The sequence below is a fragment of the Amphiura filiformis genome, chromosome 11, assembly GCF_039555335.1.
Source record: "Amphiura filiformis chromosome 11, Afil_fr2py, whole genome shotgun sequence".
In the NCBI taxonomy this organism is placed as follows: Eukaryota; Metazoa; Echinodermata; class Ophiuroidea; order Amphilepidida; family Amphiuridae; genus Amphiura; species Amphiura filiformis.
In genome coordinates, this window is record NC_092638.1 from 51979507 (window position 1) to 51995931 (window position 16425).

Sequence of the window (16425 nt, forward strand, 5' to 3'; positions counted from 1 at the left end):
TGTACATACAAGAGCTTGTAAAGCCCTATTACAATAAGATCAAAGCACTAAGAGGAAAACTGCAAAAGCAAGAGAACAAACAAAAGCAAAAAGCCAAAAAGGATAATAATGAGCTTTTCGTCTCTTTTGTCAAAAAAACCCTTTCATTAAAGGCATATATGTTTGGAAATGGAATGCTACAGTATTTCTAAAATTGGCTGTGTAGTATTGTTTTAAAGTTAGGAGTTGTGGATTTAGGTGGTTTTTTTTAAGATTTAGGCAAGAAGAATAGGATTTTATTTATTTAAACAAGTCACTTATGTGGAGACACACTTGGGTCCTGCTGACGAGACCAGGCCCAAGCAAATTACTCAAGCCATGCTAAAAAGCCTATTATAAGCATGCGGAAAGAAAGGGAGAGTAACATATACCAACCCAGGAAAAGAAGACCACTCAAGACAAATTGAGTGAACAATTTTATGTCAGCCTTTGGGTCAAGAGAAAATAAAATTTTAATTCAATACATCTGCCACAGAGGCTAGCTAGGTTAAAGCCATAATGTACAAACTTTTAAAATGAATTACAGAGAACATTCCTTAACCATGTGACTTAGGGATGATTTGAAGTGACCTCCACTTGAGATGAGTCTGGTATTTATTCCTAGCTATTATGTGAAATGAGACACATGTAGCAGCCGACAAGCGCATCATTTTGATATGGATGTACACATATTTGTAACTTGACCTCAAACTTTAATACATCAAGTTTGCCATATAGTATCTACAAACTTTGATATAAAATTGAATCAGTTGAGCCCATATTTGGTTGAGCTATGAGTTTGGAAATTTTGGATGAGACATAGTTGAGACCAATAAATATTGGGCGTAAAGCATCCAATTTCATCGTTATTATGTTTTGGATCCAATACTTATACACACTAGGATTCATCAAAACATTATAATGGTTGCAGTTGGATTTAAACTGTTTGCTTGAGACCATTTTTTCTCAACTAAAATGCCACGTACATACAATACACCTTTTTGCTTATAACTCAAAAGGTAGGTATGTTGCAGGTAAGTCAAAGTCAAAAATAATAAAGATAAAAACTATGCTGTTTCTGAATGATAACATGTCTATTATCCTGTTGTGATCTTCTTCATTAAAAGGGCATTTTGTGATCCACAGCATCATCCCCCCACTTTTCTCAAAAAAAGTTGAGATTTTTATATCACTGGAAACCTCGGGCTACATTTTGTATATTTACAAAATATTTCTTGCAGATTAATTCGTTTAGCAAAGATATTGGGAAATTTTGATTTCGTTCTGGTGCACCAGAACGAAATTACAACACATTGTCTATGGAGCAGTGTAATACACATAATCATGCATAACTCGCAAACGGAAAATCAGAATCTACTGAATTTTTGGGAATAAGCTTTTTTCGTGAATATCTACTGAAAAATATCATAAAAAGAGGATGCTAGGATCACGAAATACTTCATTAAGTGAAGACACAGCCTATTATGCTCTGGGCTTCATTTTGAATTTGCTACTAGTTGTCTCACCTGAGCTTTGTTCAGAAAGAGAGTATGCGCAGTCACTATTTCTGTCTGTATGTGGCCGTGTGTATGGGGTGTATGTGCTAATTTAATTAAAATTTCGTAAAATACATGCCATTCTCAAAGTATCACTTCTACGTTTTATACTGAACTCGAAACTTGGTAGCAATGATATTTGGGTAGGGGACTTACAGGGGGTGACCTGAAGGATGTTGAGTTCAAAGGTCATCTTGGGGTCGAATGTGGTCAAGTTTCATCGCGCGCAATCATTACTACCTTCATGATTTCAATCATGCTTACATGTACACTGTTTATAAATGTAAATTCATACAAATGTAGTCCTTTGTATGTATTGGGTATGAAAAAAAATCATGCTTTTTGAGCTACCGTAAAACCCCGTCTACAAGCATATATAGTGTTTTTATGAAAGCTACATTAATTCGAAGCAAGCGTAAATATGCCAATACAATAGATTGGTCTTAAAATAATACTTGTTTGTTTATGCTTGGATCCGTAATTTATTTGCTCAAACTCTATAATGGTGCCTGGATTAATGTAGCTTTCATCAGAAGCACTCTATATGCTTGTAGACGGGGTTTTACGGTATGATTGTTAAATGTAGGTTTATGAACTGTGCAATTAGGAGTGAGATTATTATGACTCATACCTTGTATTGAATGCCTTGCAGTCAAATCGTGTGATGTATAATATACACAAATTACACATCAAAAAAAGAAAGTCCCCAATTGTTTGAATGATTATGACTTTGAGCACAATCAATTAACAGCTATAAAATGTATGCATTTGGAGAATTTTGTTATCTGCAGTATCATACCACACTTATGTAAAACAAAAATGGGAATCAGCAAGAAATTAATTCGAATGAAATTTTATTGTGATCCGAAAAGCTGCTGCACCATTTACTTCGTAAAAACATGTTTAAATGGATGTTAACCAGGCATAATGCTCTCCAAAATGAGAACACCGATCACTAATCTTATCGATCAATGACACACCCTGACCGCCACTCACTTCTGCTATGCAATTTCACGCTATGTAGTCTGTTTGAATTTGCAACTTTCCAAACAAAAATGGGAATCAGCAAGAAATTAATTCTAATGAAATTTTATTGTGATCCGAAAAGCTGCTGCACCATTTACTTTGTAAAAACATGTTTAAATGGATGTCAACCATGCATAATGCTCTCCAAAATGAGAACACCGATCACCAATCGATCAATGACACACCCTGAGCGCCACTCACTTCTGGTGAGTGGAACATGTTAGGCTATGCAATTTCATGCCAAGTAATCTGTTTGAATTTGTAACTTTTTAATGTCACCAAATTTTGTTTTTCCATCAATTTATTTATCATTCTGATTTTTTTTAGAAAGTGTGGTTCCATATTACAGCCACCAAATTCTCCAAAAATTCATATACTTTGTGCTTGTAATTAGTTATGCTCAAAGTTATGACCACTCCAAGTAGTGGAGACTGTCTTTTTTTTGATGTGTGTATATGTCCATGGTCTAATACATTTGTATTCATTCCATCATTTGGTTCACTGATTTTGAAGGACTACACCCAATTGAATGAATTCAATACATTGTACAAAAGGCAAACTTTATGAGGAAACAGATTTTTATTAAATACATTCACCTTTTTAATAATTTCATACTTAATTCTGTAGAGGTTTTTTCCCAATAGGATAAAAATACTTTAGATCCCACATGGGTGTGTGAAAATCTACACTTAAGGTTGGTCTTAACCCTGGAATTATGAAAACTTTCGGGCCTCATAACTGCTAAATTATTAGTCTAAAGAATATAAAAGTATACATTTTTAGAATGGAAATGACTTGATGAATTCATCTGTGAGGTCCAATTTGGGCCAAAATGCTCATTTTTGGAGAAAATCCCCCAAAAACGGGTTTTTTTTATTTTTTTGAATTTTGACCAACTTCACCAAAAATATTTGAAATTTGGTGAAAATCAGGCTTTTTTATGATTTTTGACCATTTTTGGTGCAAATTTCTCAAAGTTGGTCAAAATTCAAAAAAAAATAAAAAACAGTCCCTAGATATTTTTATCTAGTATTTAAAAATTAATAAAAAAATTTTTTTGGCCCAACAATTTTTTTGTTACGTTGCACTAAAAAATTTGGGCCAAAATACCTGTTTTTGGGGATTTTCTCCAAAATGAGCATTTTGGCCCAAATTGGACCTCACAGATGAATTCATCAAGTCATTTCCATTCTAAAAATGTATACTTTATATTCTTTAGACTAATAATTTAGCAGTTATGAGGCCCGAAATTTTTCATAATTCCAGGGTTCAGACCAACCTTAAAATTATATACATTAGTAGGATTTATAGTGTTGAAAAAATGGAAGCAAACAAACCAAAAAATAAAACAAAAATAAGTAAATAAAAATAAAAATTTAAAATTGGTGGGGTATTTTGTGATGCACAACCTCATCGCCCACTTGCTACCAAAAAGGTTGAGATATTTATACCACCAGAAACCTTGGACTGCTTATTTTACACATAACATTTCTTGCTGATTCAATTATTTGCCAAAGAAATTCTCCAATTTAAAAATTTACAAAACAGTTAGCGATGTAATACATATAATTAGGCATAGTTCGAAAACACAAAATTGGAATCAATTGGAAACAAGGTTTTGTCATCGCTATACAATCCGTACTGAAAAAAGTAGATGTTGAAATCTTAAAATACCTGTTTTAGCAAATTACTACTTTTCATCCCAACTGATCGACCCTACTTAAAAAGTCCAATCGGCCGTAAAACGGGTTACATCAACAGCAATATTAGGGTCTGATTTGATACAATGCTCTGTTTGGGTTACACCAATAGCAATATTTGGATCTGATTTGACACAATGCTCTGTTTGGGTTACATCAATAGCAATATTGGGGTCTGATTTGATACAAGGCTCTGTTTGGGTTACATCAATAGCAATATTTGGGTCTGATTTGACACAATGCTCTGCTTGGGTTACAAAAATAGCAATATTTGGGTATGATTTGACACAAGGCTCTGTTTGGGTTCCATCAATAGCAATATTTGGGTCTGATTTGACACAAGGCTCTGTTTGGGTTACATCAATAGCAACATAGCATTATCAGCCTCAGTTTTTGTTTCATAAGAAATATTAATTGGATCCCATTTATACCCGCATGCGAAGCATGGACGGGTATATTTATACCCGCATGCGAAGCATCCGCATGCGAAGCATGGACGGGTATATTGCCATCCTTGGGTTTCATCTTCTCCTCCTCCTCCATCAAACACAACATTCTGTCAAGGCTAGCGTTAAAACTACAAAGGCCATGGGGCCCATATGTGGTACACTTATGGGCCCTACCTCAGAAGTGCCTTTTGCCCATCTTGGCCCCAGAGGTCAAAGGTCACGGGCCCCAGGGGCCCAAATGTTAAAATACAAAGCAGGCCGTTTCTCATCAAATGAAGCAGCCTCAGGGCCCTGAGTTGGAACACTAATAGCCCTAGGGGTACTCTATATTTACAAATATACAAGAGCCCCATATGTTATATATTGTGGGCCCCAAGGGCCCAAATGTTAAAATATGGTGCAACAGATTGACAAGCCTAGCTCAAAAAGTACAAGATCACAGGGCTCATAAGTGGCATATGTATGGGCCCTAAGTTGTAGATGTGCCTTTTGCCCATTTTGGCCCCAGATGTACAAGGCTAAGGGCCCCAGGGGCTCAAATGTTAAAACAAAGGGCCGGCCGTTTCTCATCAAATAAAGCAGCTTCAGGGCTCAGAGTTTGTACACAGAATGCACCTGAGAATTACATTGTTATATATACATATGGGCCCCATATGTCACATAATATGGGCCACAGGGCCCCAAACGCTAAAACATAGGGCCGGCCGTTACTCAGTAAATAAAGCAGCTACAGTGCCCGGCTTGAGTCTACTGAGAGCACCAGAGAATTATACGTCAATATATGTTCATGAGCCTCATAAGTCAAATACTATGGGCCCAGGGTCCCAAATGTTAAAACAAAGGGCGGTCGTTTCTCATCAAATTAAGCAGCTTCAGGGCTCAGAGTTTGTACACAGATTGCACATTATATTGTTACTAACACCCACCCCATACACGTAGGACTAAACAGATCCACAGAGAATAGTGTAATTATAATATAGATGACATCAACGTTAAGGCTATTCAGTTAAATTACATACCCATTGGCTGTTCCATTTAATTTACACACTCCCTCTGTAATGGCCCCAAAATAGGCTGTTCCGTTTAATTTACATACTCCCTCTGAAATGGCTGTTCCATTTAATTTACATACTCCCTCTGGAATAGTTTTCCCCTAATCATATTGCATAGCCTCACTGTGAATAAGAGAGACTGACAACAGCAACCTATGGAGAGTAAGAGAGACGCCTCCTCTGGGAGGGGACTTTTTACAATTTCTTTATTTTAAGTGCTACGAGAGTGCAACCTACATTAAATTAAAGCTTGTGACTTGGACTTTCACTTTTTACACATTTTCCGTCCAATTGGGCGACTTTTTATAATTTCTTTATTTTAAGTCCTCAGCAAAATAATAAGGACTCCAAGTTTGGGTACACCGATAACATGCGGGTATAGCCGTATTTGTGTGCAAATATATAGCCTTCTAGTCCCATTCTGTGGTTTCTTCTCCATCTCCTTCTCCTCCCATCAAACACAACATTCTGTCAAGGCTAGCGCTAAAACTACAAGGGCCCCAGGTCCCATATGTGGTACACCTATGGGCCCTACCCCGTAGAAGTGCCTTTTGCCCATCTTGGCCCCAGAGGTCAAAGGTCACGGGCCCCAGGGGCCCATACCTGAAAATACAAAGCACGCCGTTTCTCATCAAATGAAGCAGCCTCAGGGCCCTGAGTTGGTACACTGATAGCCCTAGGGTACTCTATATTTACAAATATACAAGAGCCCAATATGTTATATATTATGGGCCCCAGGGGCCCAAATGTTAAAATATGGTGCAACAGATTGACAAGCCTAGCTCTATAAGTATAAGATGACTAGGGCTCATATGTGGCATATGTATGGGCCCTAAGTTGTAGATGTGCCTTTTGCCCATTTTGGCCCCATATGTACAAGGCTAGGGGCCCCAGGGGCCTAAATGTTAAAACAAAGGGCCGGCCGTTTCTCAGCAAATAAAGTAGCTACAGGGTTCAGATTTGGTACACAGATAGGACTTTAGTATTATATTGTCATATGTATATATAACCCCCATATGTCACATAATATGGGCCCCAGTGCCCCAAAAGCTAAAACATAGGGCCGGCCGTTACTCAGTAAATAAAGCAGCTACAATGCCCAGCTTGAGTTTTCTGATAGTACTTGAGAATTATACTTCAACATATGTACATGAGCCCCATAAGTCAAATATTATGGGCCCCAGGGCCCCAAATGTTAAAACAAAGGGCCGGCTGTTTCTCATCAAATAAAGCAGCTTCAGGGCTCAGAGTTTGTACACAGATTGCACCTGAGAATTATATAGTTATATGTACATATGAGCCCCATATGTCACATAATATGGGCCCAGGGCCCCAAACGCTAAAACATAGGGCCTGCCGTTACTCAGTAAATAAAGCAGTTACAGTGCCCAGCTTGAGTCTACTGATAGCACTTGAGAATTATACTTCAACATAATTATGTACATGGGCCTCATAAGTCAAATATTATGGGCCCCAGGGCCCCAAACGTTAAAACAAAGGGCGGGCCATTTCTCATCAAAGAAAGCAGCTTCCGGGCTCAGAATATGTACACAGATAGCACCTGAGAATTATATTGTTACTAACACCCACACACCCATCCACCCCACATACGTAGGACTAAACAGACAGATCGTATTATATCATAATTGGAAATACCAGCGTGAAGCGTTAAGGCTGTTCAGTTAAATTACATACCCATTGGCTGTTCCATTTAATTTACATACTCCCTCTGAAATGGCTGTTCCATTTAATTTACATACTCCCTCTGGAATAGCTTTCCCCTAATCATATTGCATATCCTCACTGTGAGTAAGAGATACTGACAACAGCAACCTATGGAGAATAAGAGAGACGACTCTCCTGGGAGGGGACTTTTTACAATTTCTTTATTCTCAGTGCTACGACAGTGCAACTTACATTCAGTTAAACCTTGTGACTTGGACTTTCACTTTTTACACATTTTCTGCCCAATTGGGCGACTTTTTACAATTTCTTTATTTTAAGTCCTCAGCAAATAAGGACTGTAAGTTTGGGTACACCGATAACATGCGGGTATAGCCGTATTTGTGTACAAATATATAGCCTTCTAGTTTGTATTATTATTATTTTTAAATCAGATCCACTACCTCTAGATGTACTTCAACATCAGTTTTTGTTTGGGCATCAACAATACCAGAATTAGCACCAAATGTTGTTTGTGTTTCATCAATATCCATAGTAAGAAAAGATCTGTCACCAGTGTTTCTTTTACCGTCAGCATTAGTATTATTTTCAGAAGATTCAACTCCAGCTTCTGTTTGGGATCCATCAATAATTCTATGTGGATGTGATTGACAATTTTTTATTTTATCAACAGTGTTGTTTAGATCAGATTTGGTATCATTTGTTGCTTGCAGCTCAATTGGTTCTGAGTGGTCATTGTAATAGTTGGCTTCTATATTATCATTAAGGGATAAAACTCTTTCCACATGCTCATGATTGGGCCAGCTCTGTTCATCACTTGCATTAGCTAATTGACCATCACAATCTCTTTTCTCTAGTTGACTATCAAGATCATCATCCTCATTTCCATTCTCTAGTAGACCATCATGCTCACTATTCTCTTCTCTATTTTCTGCTAGAACCCCATGTTCCCTAATTTCTTCTTGATCCTCTAATAGACCATCATGTTCGCTATTCTCTTCGTCATTTGCAATGTCATCATTGTCAAATATATTATCACGGTCATTAGCTTCATTTTGAGATCCACGATTTGTTCTGCGATCCCAATATATGGATATTACATGTCCGAGAGCATATAAGAAGGGATTAACGGTGGAATTAATAGGTAAAACAAATGCTATAATCCAAGCAAATGCCTCTGGACTGATTTCTATTTTTCCTGTTTGCACTAAAATACCCAGGATGACTACTGGCATCCAGCACAACAGGTCAGTTCCAATGATGAGGCCCATTTTTATAGCCATACGCCTCTCGCGCCTAAAACGTGACACGCTCATTCTCAGATGTGGTGAAAATTTAACAATCACAAAGATACCAATGTAACAAACTGTCACAATCAAGCAACAGAGAAAATTAAATCCAATAAAAAGGCCAATGGCATAATGTGAAAATGGTGTTCTCCCAAGTTCTTGTATGTCCGGTATTTGTAAGGTATAATTTTCATTTGGTGAGGGCTTTGCATCTTTAGAAGTATACAAATAAGATTCGTCTGCTGTTCTTGCTCGATCAGGAAATATATTTAAGCCTGGAAATATATCTGTGTTATCAAGAGATGGTTCCTCTGCGAGGGTATCTCTTTTATGTTTACTGAAATCTATATCAAGTGAAATGTTTGTGTACTTAATGTCATATTTGAGAGTTCTAACTAGTGGTAACCCAATACATACTTCTGAAAACCCATACTCTGAATCATTTAAAGCAATAGGTATGCTGCTTAATATTAATGCTGTCACCCAAACACAAATTGCTACTGTTATGCTAGTTTTATGTGTTGAGAAAAGATGCTTGGTATTATAAGGGTATTTAAATGCATAAAAACGCTCAACACTTATCAGCACAAGAAATAGCAAAGATGCCTCACTTGATAGAATTGTCAAAAACCCAGCAAATGAACACATTGAACTATCCCGCCAATTGTCTGCAAATATAGGGAAATTCTCACCATATATCTGATCTACGATAACCATAATGAGCATGTAAATTCCCATAAGCAGGTCTGCCACTGCTAGGTTTGTTATCAATAGCTTTTGTCTCATATTAGTATTTATCTGTCTATTGCATATTGTGAGACAGCTCCACAAAAATATACTAGCATTGAAAATAAGTGCACAAATACCAATAATCCAAACTGAACTCTTAACCCAGTTATTTAGCAGAAGCTGCGAACATGTTGAATATGGGGAGCCTATTTCACCTGGTACACATGTTGGACCATTATTATTATCAATAAAACAACATATTGATTTGAAATCTACCACAACATAAGTATTGTTATTAAGGCTGTGGAATGAGTTTTGATTAATATTAGACAGCGGGGTTCCTCGTAAATTAACAAAGTACAAATTGTCTAAGTCATAGAATGCATCAGATTCAATTGTGATCAAAGGATTATTAGCAAGACTGAGCCCTTCTAGGTTTGTAAGGTTTTCAAAGCTAAAGCGATCAATTCTTGTTATTTTGTTCATTCGTAAATCAAGGTTATGAAGATGATTTAGTCCTGTCATTTCTCCTGTTATTTTATGCAAGGAATTATTCTGCAAGTATAAATCTGTCAGCTCAATTAAACTTCTAAAAGTACCATGAGCTAAAGATGTAAGTTTATTGCCACTAAGATCTAACACAGAAAGTATCGTTAATTTATCAAACAATTTGTTATCAATATGTGATAAGTAGTTGTTATTTAGCAGAAGAACTTTTAAGTTCTCTAGTGTACTGAATATTCTAGCATCCAAATTAGTCATCTCATTGGAACTGACATTTAACATGAATAAGGTAGTCAGATTATCAAAAGAACCTGGGTACAGCTCTTTAATTTGGTTATTGGAAAGGCTCAAATTGGATAACTTTTGCAATTTTTGGAAGAGGCTAACATGAAGGGTGGTTATATTATTGCCATCCAGTCTCAAAACACTCAATTGAGATAGATTATCAAATATTCCTGGTTTCAGATATGAAATTTGATTTGTGTGAAGGTACAAATGGTACAATTTGTGTAACCCATGGAATAATTTAGGATCTAGCTCTGTTAAGTTATTGTCAGACAGATGCAACCAATACAAATTGGTAAGATTATCAAATATTCCTGGTTTCAAATGTGAAATGTGATTTGTGTAAATGTGCAAAGAGAACAATTTGTGTAACCCATGGAATAAATTAGCATCTAGCTCTGTTAAGTTATTGTCAGACAGAAGCAACCAATTCAAATTGGTAAGATTATCAAATATTCCTGGTTTTAAATGTGAAATGTGATTTGTGTCAATGTACAAAGAGGACAATTTGTGTAACCCATGGAATAATTTAGCATCTAGCTCTGTTAAGTTATTGTCAGACAGATACAACACTTCCAAATTGGTAAGATTATCAAATATTCCTGGTTCCAAATGTGAAATTTGATTTGTGCCAAGGTACAAAGTGGACAATTTGTGTAACCCATGGAATAATTTAGAATTTAGCTCTGTTAAGTGATTGTCATATAGTGACAATTTTATCAAATTGGTAAGATTATCAAATATCCCTGGTTTCAAATGTGAAATTTGATTTGTGTCAAGGTACAAAGTGGACAATTTGTGTAACCCATGGAAGAATTTAGAATTTAGCTCTGTTAAGTGATTGTCATATAGTGACAATTTTATCAAATTGGTAAGATTATCAAATATCCCTGGTTTCAAATGTGAAATTTGATTTTTGTGAAGGTACAAAGAGGACAATTTTTGTAAGCCATGGAATAATTTAGCATCTAGCTCTGTTAAGTTATTGTCAGACAGATACAACACTTCCAAATTGGTAAGATTATCAAATATTCCTGAATTCAAATGTGAAATTTGATTTGTGTCAAGGTACAAAGAGGACAATTTGTGTAACCCATGGAATAAATTAGCATCTAGCTCTGTTAAGTTATTGTCAGACAGATACAACTTTTCCAAATTGGTAAGATTATCAAATATTCCTGGTTCCAAATGTGAAATTTGATTTGTGTAAATGGACAAAGAGAACAATTTGTGTAACCCTCGGAATAACTTAGGATCTAGCTCTGTTAAGTGATTGTCAGACAGAGTCAAATATGTCAAATTGGTGAGACTATCAAATATGCAATGTTTCAATTGTGATATTTGATTTGTGTGAAGGTACAACATGGACAATTTTTGTAACCCATGGAATAACTTACCATCTAGCTCTGTTAAGTTATTGTCAGACAGATACAACTTTTCCAAATGGGTAAGATTATCAAATATTCCTGGTTTCAAATGTGAAATTTGATTTGTGCCAATGTGCAAATAGGACAATTTGTATAACTTATGGAATAGCTTAGCATCTAGCTCTGTTATGTGATTGTAAGACAATGATAATTCTATCAAGTCAGTAAGACTATCAAATATTCCGGGTTTCAAATGTGAAATTTGATTTTTGCGCAGAACTAAATAGGACAATTTGTGTAACCCATGGAATAATGTAGCATCTAGCTCTGCTATAAGATTGTCAGACAGTGACAATTGTATCATATTGGTTAGATTAGTAAACACATCTGGTTCCAATATTACTATCATATTCCTATCTAAGTACAAAATTTCTAAGTTTCTTACACTAACAAACACATTACCAGTAAGATTTCTTAACATGTTACTAATCATATACAAATTTTTCAGAAAAGGCAGACTCACAAATGTGGTATTACTTAGATATGATATGCTATTATTAGATAAATCCAACATTTCCAGATGATCAAGTCCTTGGAAGGTCCCATCCTCAATTACAGTAATATCATTTTCTGCAAGAAACAGATAGATAATGCTGCTAAACTGTTGAAAAGCACCAGGAGCAATAGCATTGATGTTTCGTTGCGATCCATTCAGCGCTTCAGAACTAGTATTATAGGTAAGCAAGCGATCTATTTGGTTCACAGAGGAACACTGAATTTCAAATTTGAGATGTTTCAGCATGCAGGAACAGAGTACTGAACATGATGGTAGTTTTGCAATTGAAAATTTAGCTCTGTAGACAGGAAAGGGAAGTTGATACAAAATACTAACATTTGTCGTTCTAGTTGCTGTTATAAGATCTAAATATTGTATAGGATCAGTGAACAAACCATAACCATTGGTGATGTTAACAACATCATTAAACACTTCATCAAAAGTATCCACATTCATGCAGTGATTTGTTGTTGTATTTCCCTTTCTCGCTGAAATCAAATCGGCCGATGGATAATAAACTAGTGCCAGCTGCAAAGTAGCGGAACCGCTGACATTTAAATTGTTGCCTGTGAAAAAGATAGTGCATGGATCTGGTTCCTGTGAAAATGCTATGACACTTTTATTCCACCATATTTCCTGATCACCAGTTTTTATATAGAAATACTCATGTAAAGTCCAGTTGACAGTGGCATGAATGATATCCAGTTTTATACCCATTCCGGATGGGGCCGATATGTTGCAGCTTTCATTCGCCTTTGTTTGGATGACATTGTGATTATCCAATGTGCAATAAGTTATGTTCTGCAGCATAGAATTTGAATGTTCTGGAATACCGAATCCAGTGGCATTAGTTGTTTGTACGCCCGAGGTTGTCGTTTCATGCCAGGAAGAACTTGTTGCTTCTACCGATGTTATCAATGTATGTGAAGATGAAGTCGCTTTAAACTTTTTCATCTCTGGTGTTGGTGGAGTTGAAACAGTTTCTACCACTGTTTTTTCCAATATTTGTGTGGTTCTGCTTGTGGTCCCAAAAGATGTTGTTGCATAAGTTGTAGCATTTTTCCTTAAGCTTGAAGATGTAGTAGTCAAACCTGCGCCGATGCAGTAAAGTACTTGATGACTTAGTACTAAAGTCACAAAGTACAGTGCTATCAACTGGACACTCGCCATTGTCATTACTTTGATAACATACACAGAAGAGAATTCAATATTCATCTGCAAAGTTTGGAAAATTTCAGCTATAAATTGCTTCTATTTTTAGCTTCTATTGCTTCTAAATTTCGACAACGCTATGTAGTTATATTATTAACTATTAAATCCAAGCAGCAGGAAGTTTCAAGCAAGGTTTGGCATTTACAAAGATTGTTCAGTAGTGCAGCCCCTGATTGTGTCGCAATAACTGTATGTCTTTGTCCTTATATTCAACAAGGTCATTTCCGCTTTGATTAATTTAAATTTAGTTTGATATTCTTAACCAAGGCAAACATTTATACTTTTTGAAAAATTGCAAAGTTAATATTTTCACAACATCTATTATTTGATATCTTGTTGCTTTGACAACCAGTGTCTTTATATCTAGGTGCTATCATGGAAGAAAGAGATAAGAAGGAACCACAACGAACGCATTCACTTTGTCCACTCCCTTTACCGACATTTAATTGACATTGTTATTCATGAGGATTTACTTTGATCAATACCCGCGTTAAATAGGTGATTGGTATTGTAGTCCATGGATTTGCATGTCCTCTGGAGCGTGTCTGAAGGATGATTTGAACTAATGACCTTCCGTGCAAGCACTCTATAGGATTTTCTCTGGTGAAGTGATCATCGGTCATTGATAGCCTACATCTTTTTCTTCCATTGCGCCCAATTTTCCCGAACTTTGATGACTTTTTTCTTAGAGTTGGCAGTCTTTGGCACTGAAACGAGTTAGCTAGTTACGATTATACACATATAAACTATTAAATTAAACAGGTTTCATGTACCGGACTCAACCGGAACATTGTGCATTATTTAAGAACATTTTGCATCTATTTTTCATCGAAAAAGTCACCAAAACCTTACCTTATTTGCTAAAGATGAAACTCAGCAAACAACCGGCCGATTTTGATGACCTTTTCGATGTGTTAAAGGACATTTTCTACACAACACGATCAAGAAAACAGATTGACTGTAGATCCCAAAACAAAGCTACTATACATGTTCAGAGCATCAGTGAAATTCCATAATCTTACTTCTGGGTAGCGTTTGTTTGTTCTTGGACGGGTTTGTTATAGTTTTTTTCCAGTAATGATTTCGCCAAGCATCGATCGCGGTAAATGGATCATACATGAAAGTAAGTACCATTGGTAGCTTTTCTTTTCATGCGTCAATAGATAAGCGGATTAAAACTTGGCCGATCGAAGTCGTTGTGGTTCCTTCTCATCTCTTTCTTCCATGGTGCTATGTAGAAGTTTTATGGCATGCAATCATTACTACCATTAGGATTTCAATCATGCTCACACAGTGTCTATACATTCATCCGGGGGGTTCTCAGTACAAATGACTATACGGGGACGTGCCGCAAATATGGGTAGCATTTTCAGCCTCTTGGTATATCAATGACCCTTTTTCAAAGCCTATTTTGGTATATGAATGGGTCCTTTTTCAAAATTTTCTCAATTTTTTCGGAAAATATCCCAATTTTTCGTTAATTTAGCAAAAATTTTCAATTTGGTTAAATTTGGCGAAAATTTTGACTTTTGGTATATCAATGGGTCCAAATTTCTTGAAAAATTGGTATATTTATGGGTCCACTTTCAAATTCTCAATGCACGTCCCTACCAAAACCAAACTTGAGTACCCCCGGGACATTCATAGACGTTTGAATATATTGGGTATGAAAAATCACTTGAGGTCAAATTTTGACCTATGATTGTTGAATGGAGATTAATAAACTGTGCAATTGGGGGTGAGATCATTATGACTCATACATTGTATTGAATGCCTTACAGTCCAATCATGTGTTGTATAATATACACATATCACAAAAAGAAAGTCCCCAATTGTTTGAATGATTATGTCTTTGAGCACAATTAATTAACAGCTATTATGTAGAAATTAGCGATGGAATGAAATTTTATTGTGATCTGAAAAGTTGCTGACATGTTTAAATGGATGTCAACCAGGCATAATGCTCTCCAAAATGAGAACACCACGATCAAGATGAGTTGTTATTGATGGATGACATACGCTGACTGCTACTCACTTCTGGTGAGTGGAACATGTTAGGCTGTGCCATTTCATGTTTATATTTGCAACTTTTCAAATTGCACCAAACTTTTGTTTATTTTATCAACTTATTTATCATTTTTTAGAAAGTGTGGTTTGATATTACAGCCACCAAATTCTCCAAAGATTCATTAACTTCTTGGTGCATTTAATTAGTTGTGCTCAGAGTTATGACCACTCAAAGTAGTGGAGACTGTCTTTTTTTGATGTGTGTATATGTCCATGGTCCAATACCTTTGTATTCATTCCATCATTCAGTTCACTGGTTTTGAAAGACTACACCCAATTGAATGAATTCCAACACAATACATTGTGCAAGTGCAACAGGCAAACTTTTTGAGGAAACTTGATTTTTATTAAATGCATAGGCAGTGACAGTCATATCACAATTCACTTTTTAAAAATAAATTTATACTTAATTCTGGGGTTTCCCCCAATATGATAACTATATAGTAATTCCCACATGGGTATGTGATAACCGACACTTTCATTAGTAGGAAGCAAACAAACCAAAAAAACCCAAAACACCAAAAACAAATAAAGAAATAAAAGTTAAGATTAAGAACTTTTAGTGGGGTATTTTCACTATTTTGTGATGCACAACCTCATCCCCCACTGACCTCCAAAAAAGTTAAGATATTTATACAATCAGAAAGCTGGGACTAATTAATTTACACATAATATTTCTTGTTGATTCAATTGTTTGCCTAAAGAAATTCTCCAATTTGTATTATTATACAGTGGCCTGTATATAATACATAAAATTGTGCACAGCTTGGAAACGCAAAAATGGAAACAACTGAAATTCTGGAAACAAGGTTTGTCATCAATATACAAGCCATACTGAAATGGGTAGATGTTGAAATCTTAAAATGGCTGTTTTAGCAAATTACTATTTACTATGTGTTACTTCCTTATCTTTTTAGCATATTTTATTATGA

General features: G+C 35.9%; 2 protein-coding genes across 2 annotated transcripts in view; one reads left to right on the forward strand and one right to left on the reverse strand.

The window, feature by feature from the left end:
- LOC140163761 (rabankyrin-5-like) overlaps positions 1-16425 on the forward strand; it is a 54074-nt gene extending 37649 nt beyond the window's left edge. The window contains exon 18 of the mRNA XM_072187077.1: positions 16411-16425. Coding sequence (XP_072043178.1) covers positions 16411-16425 — 15 coding nt within the window. The remainder of the gene's footprint in view (positions 1-16410) is intronic.
- Positions 7531-13793, reverse strand: LOC140164980 (uncharacterized). Its single transcript, XM_072188385.1, has one exon. The coding sequence runs from the start codon at positions 13427-13429 to the stop codon at positions 7910-7912; it is 5520 nt and encodes a 1839-aa protein (XP_072044486.1). The 5' UTR covers positions 13430-13793; the 3' UTR covers positions 7531-7909.

Excerpts from the sequence above, each read along its gene's own strand:
- LOC140164980 (XM_072188385.1), bottom strand. The coding sequence starts at position 13,429 with ATGAATATTGAATTCTCTTCTGTGTATGTTATCAAAGTAATGACAATG.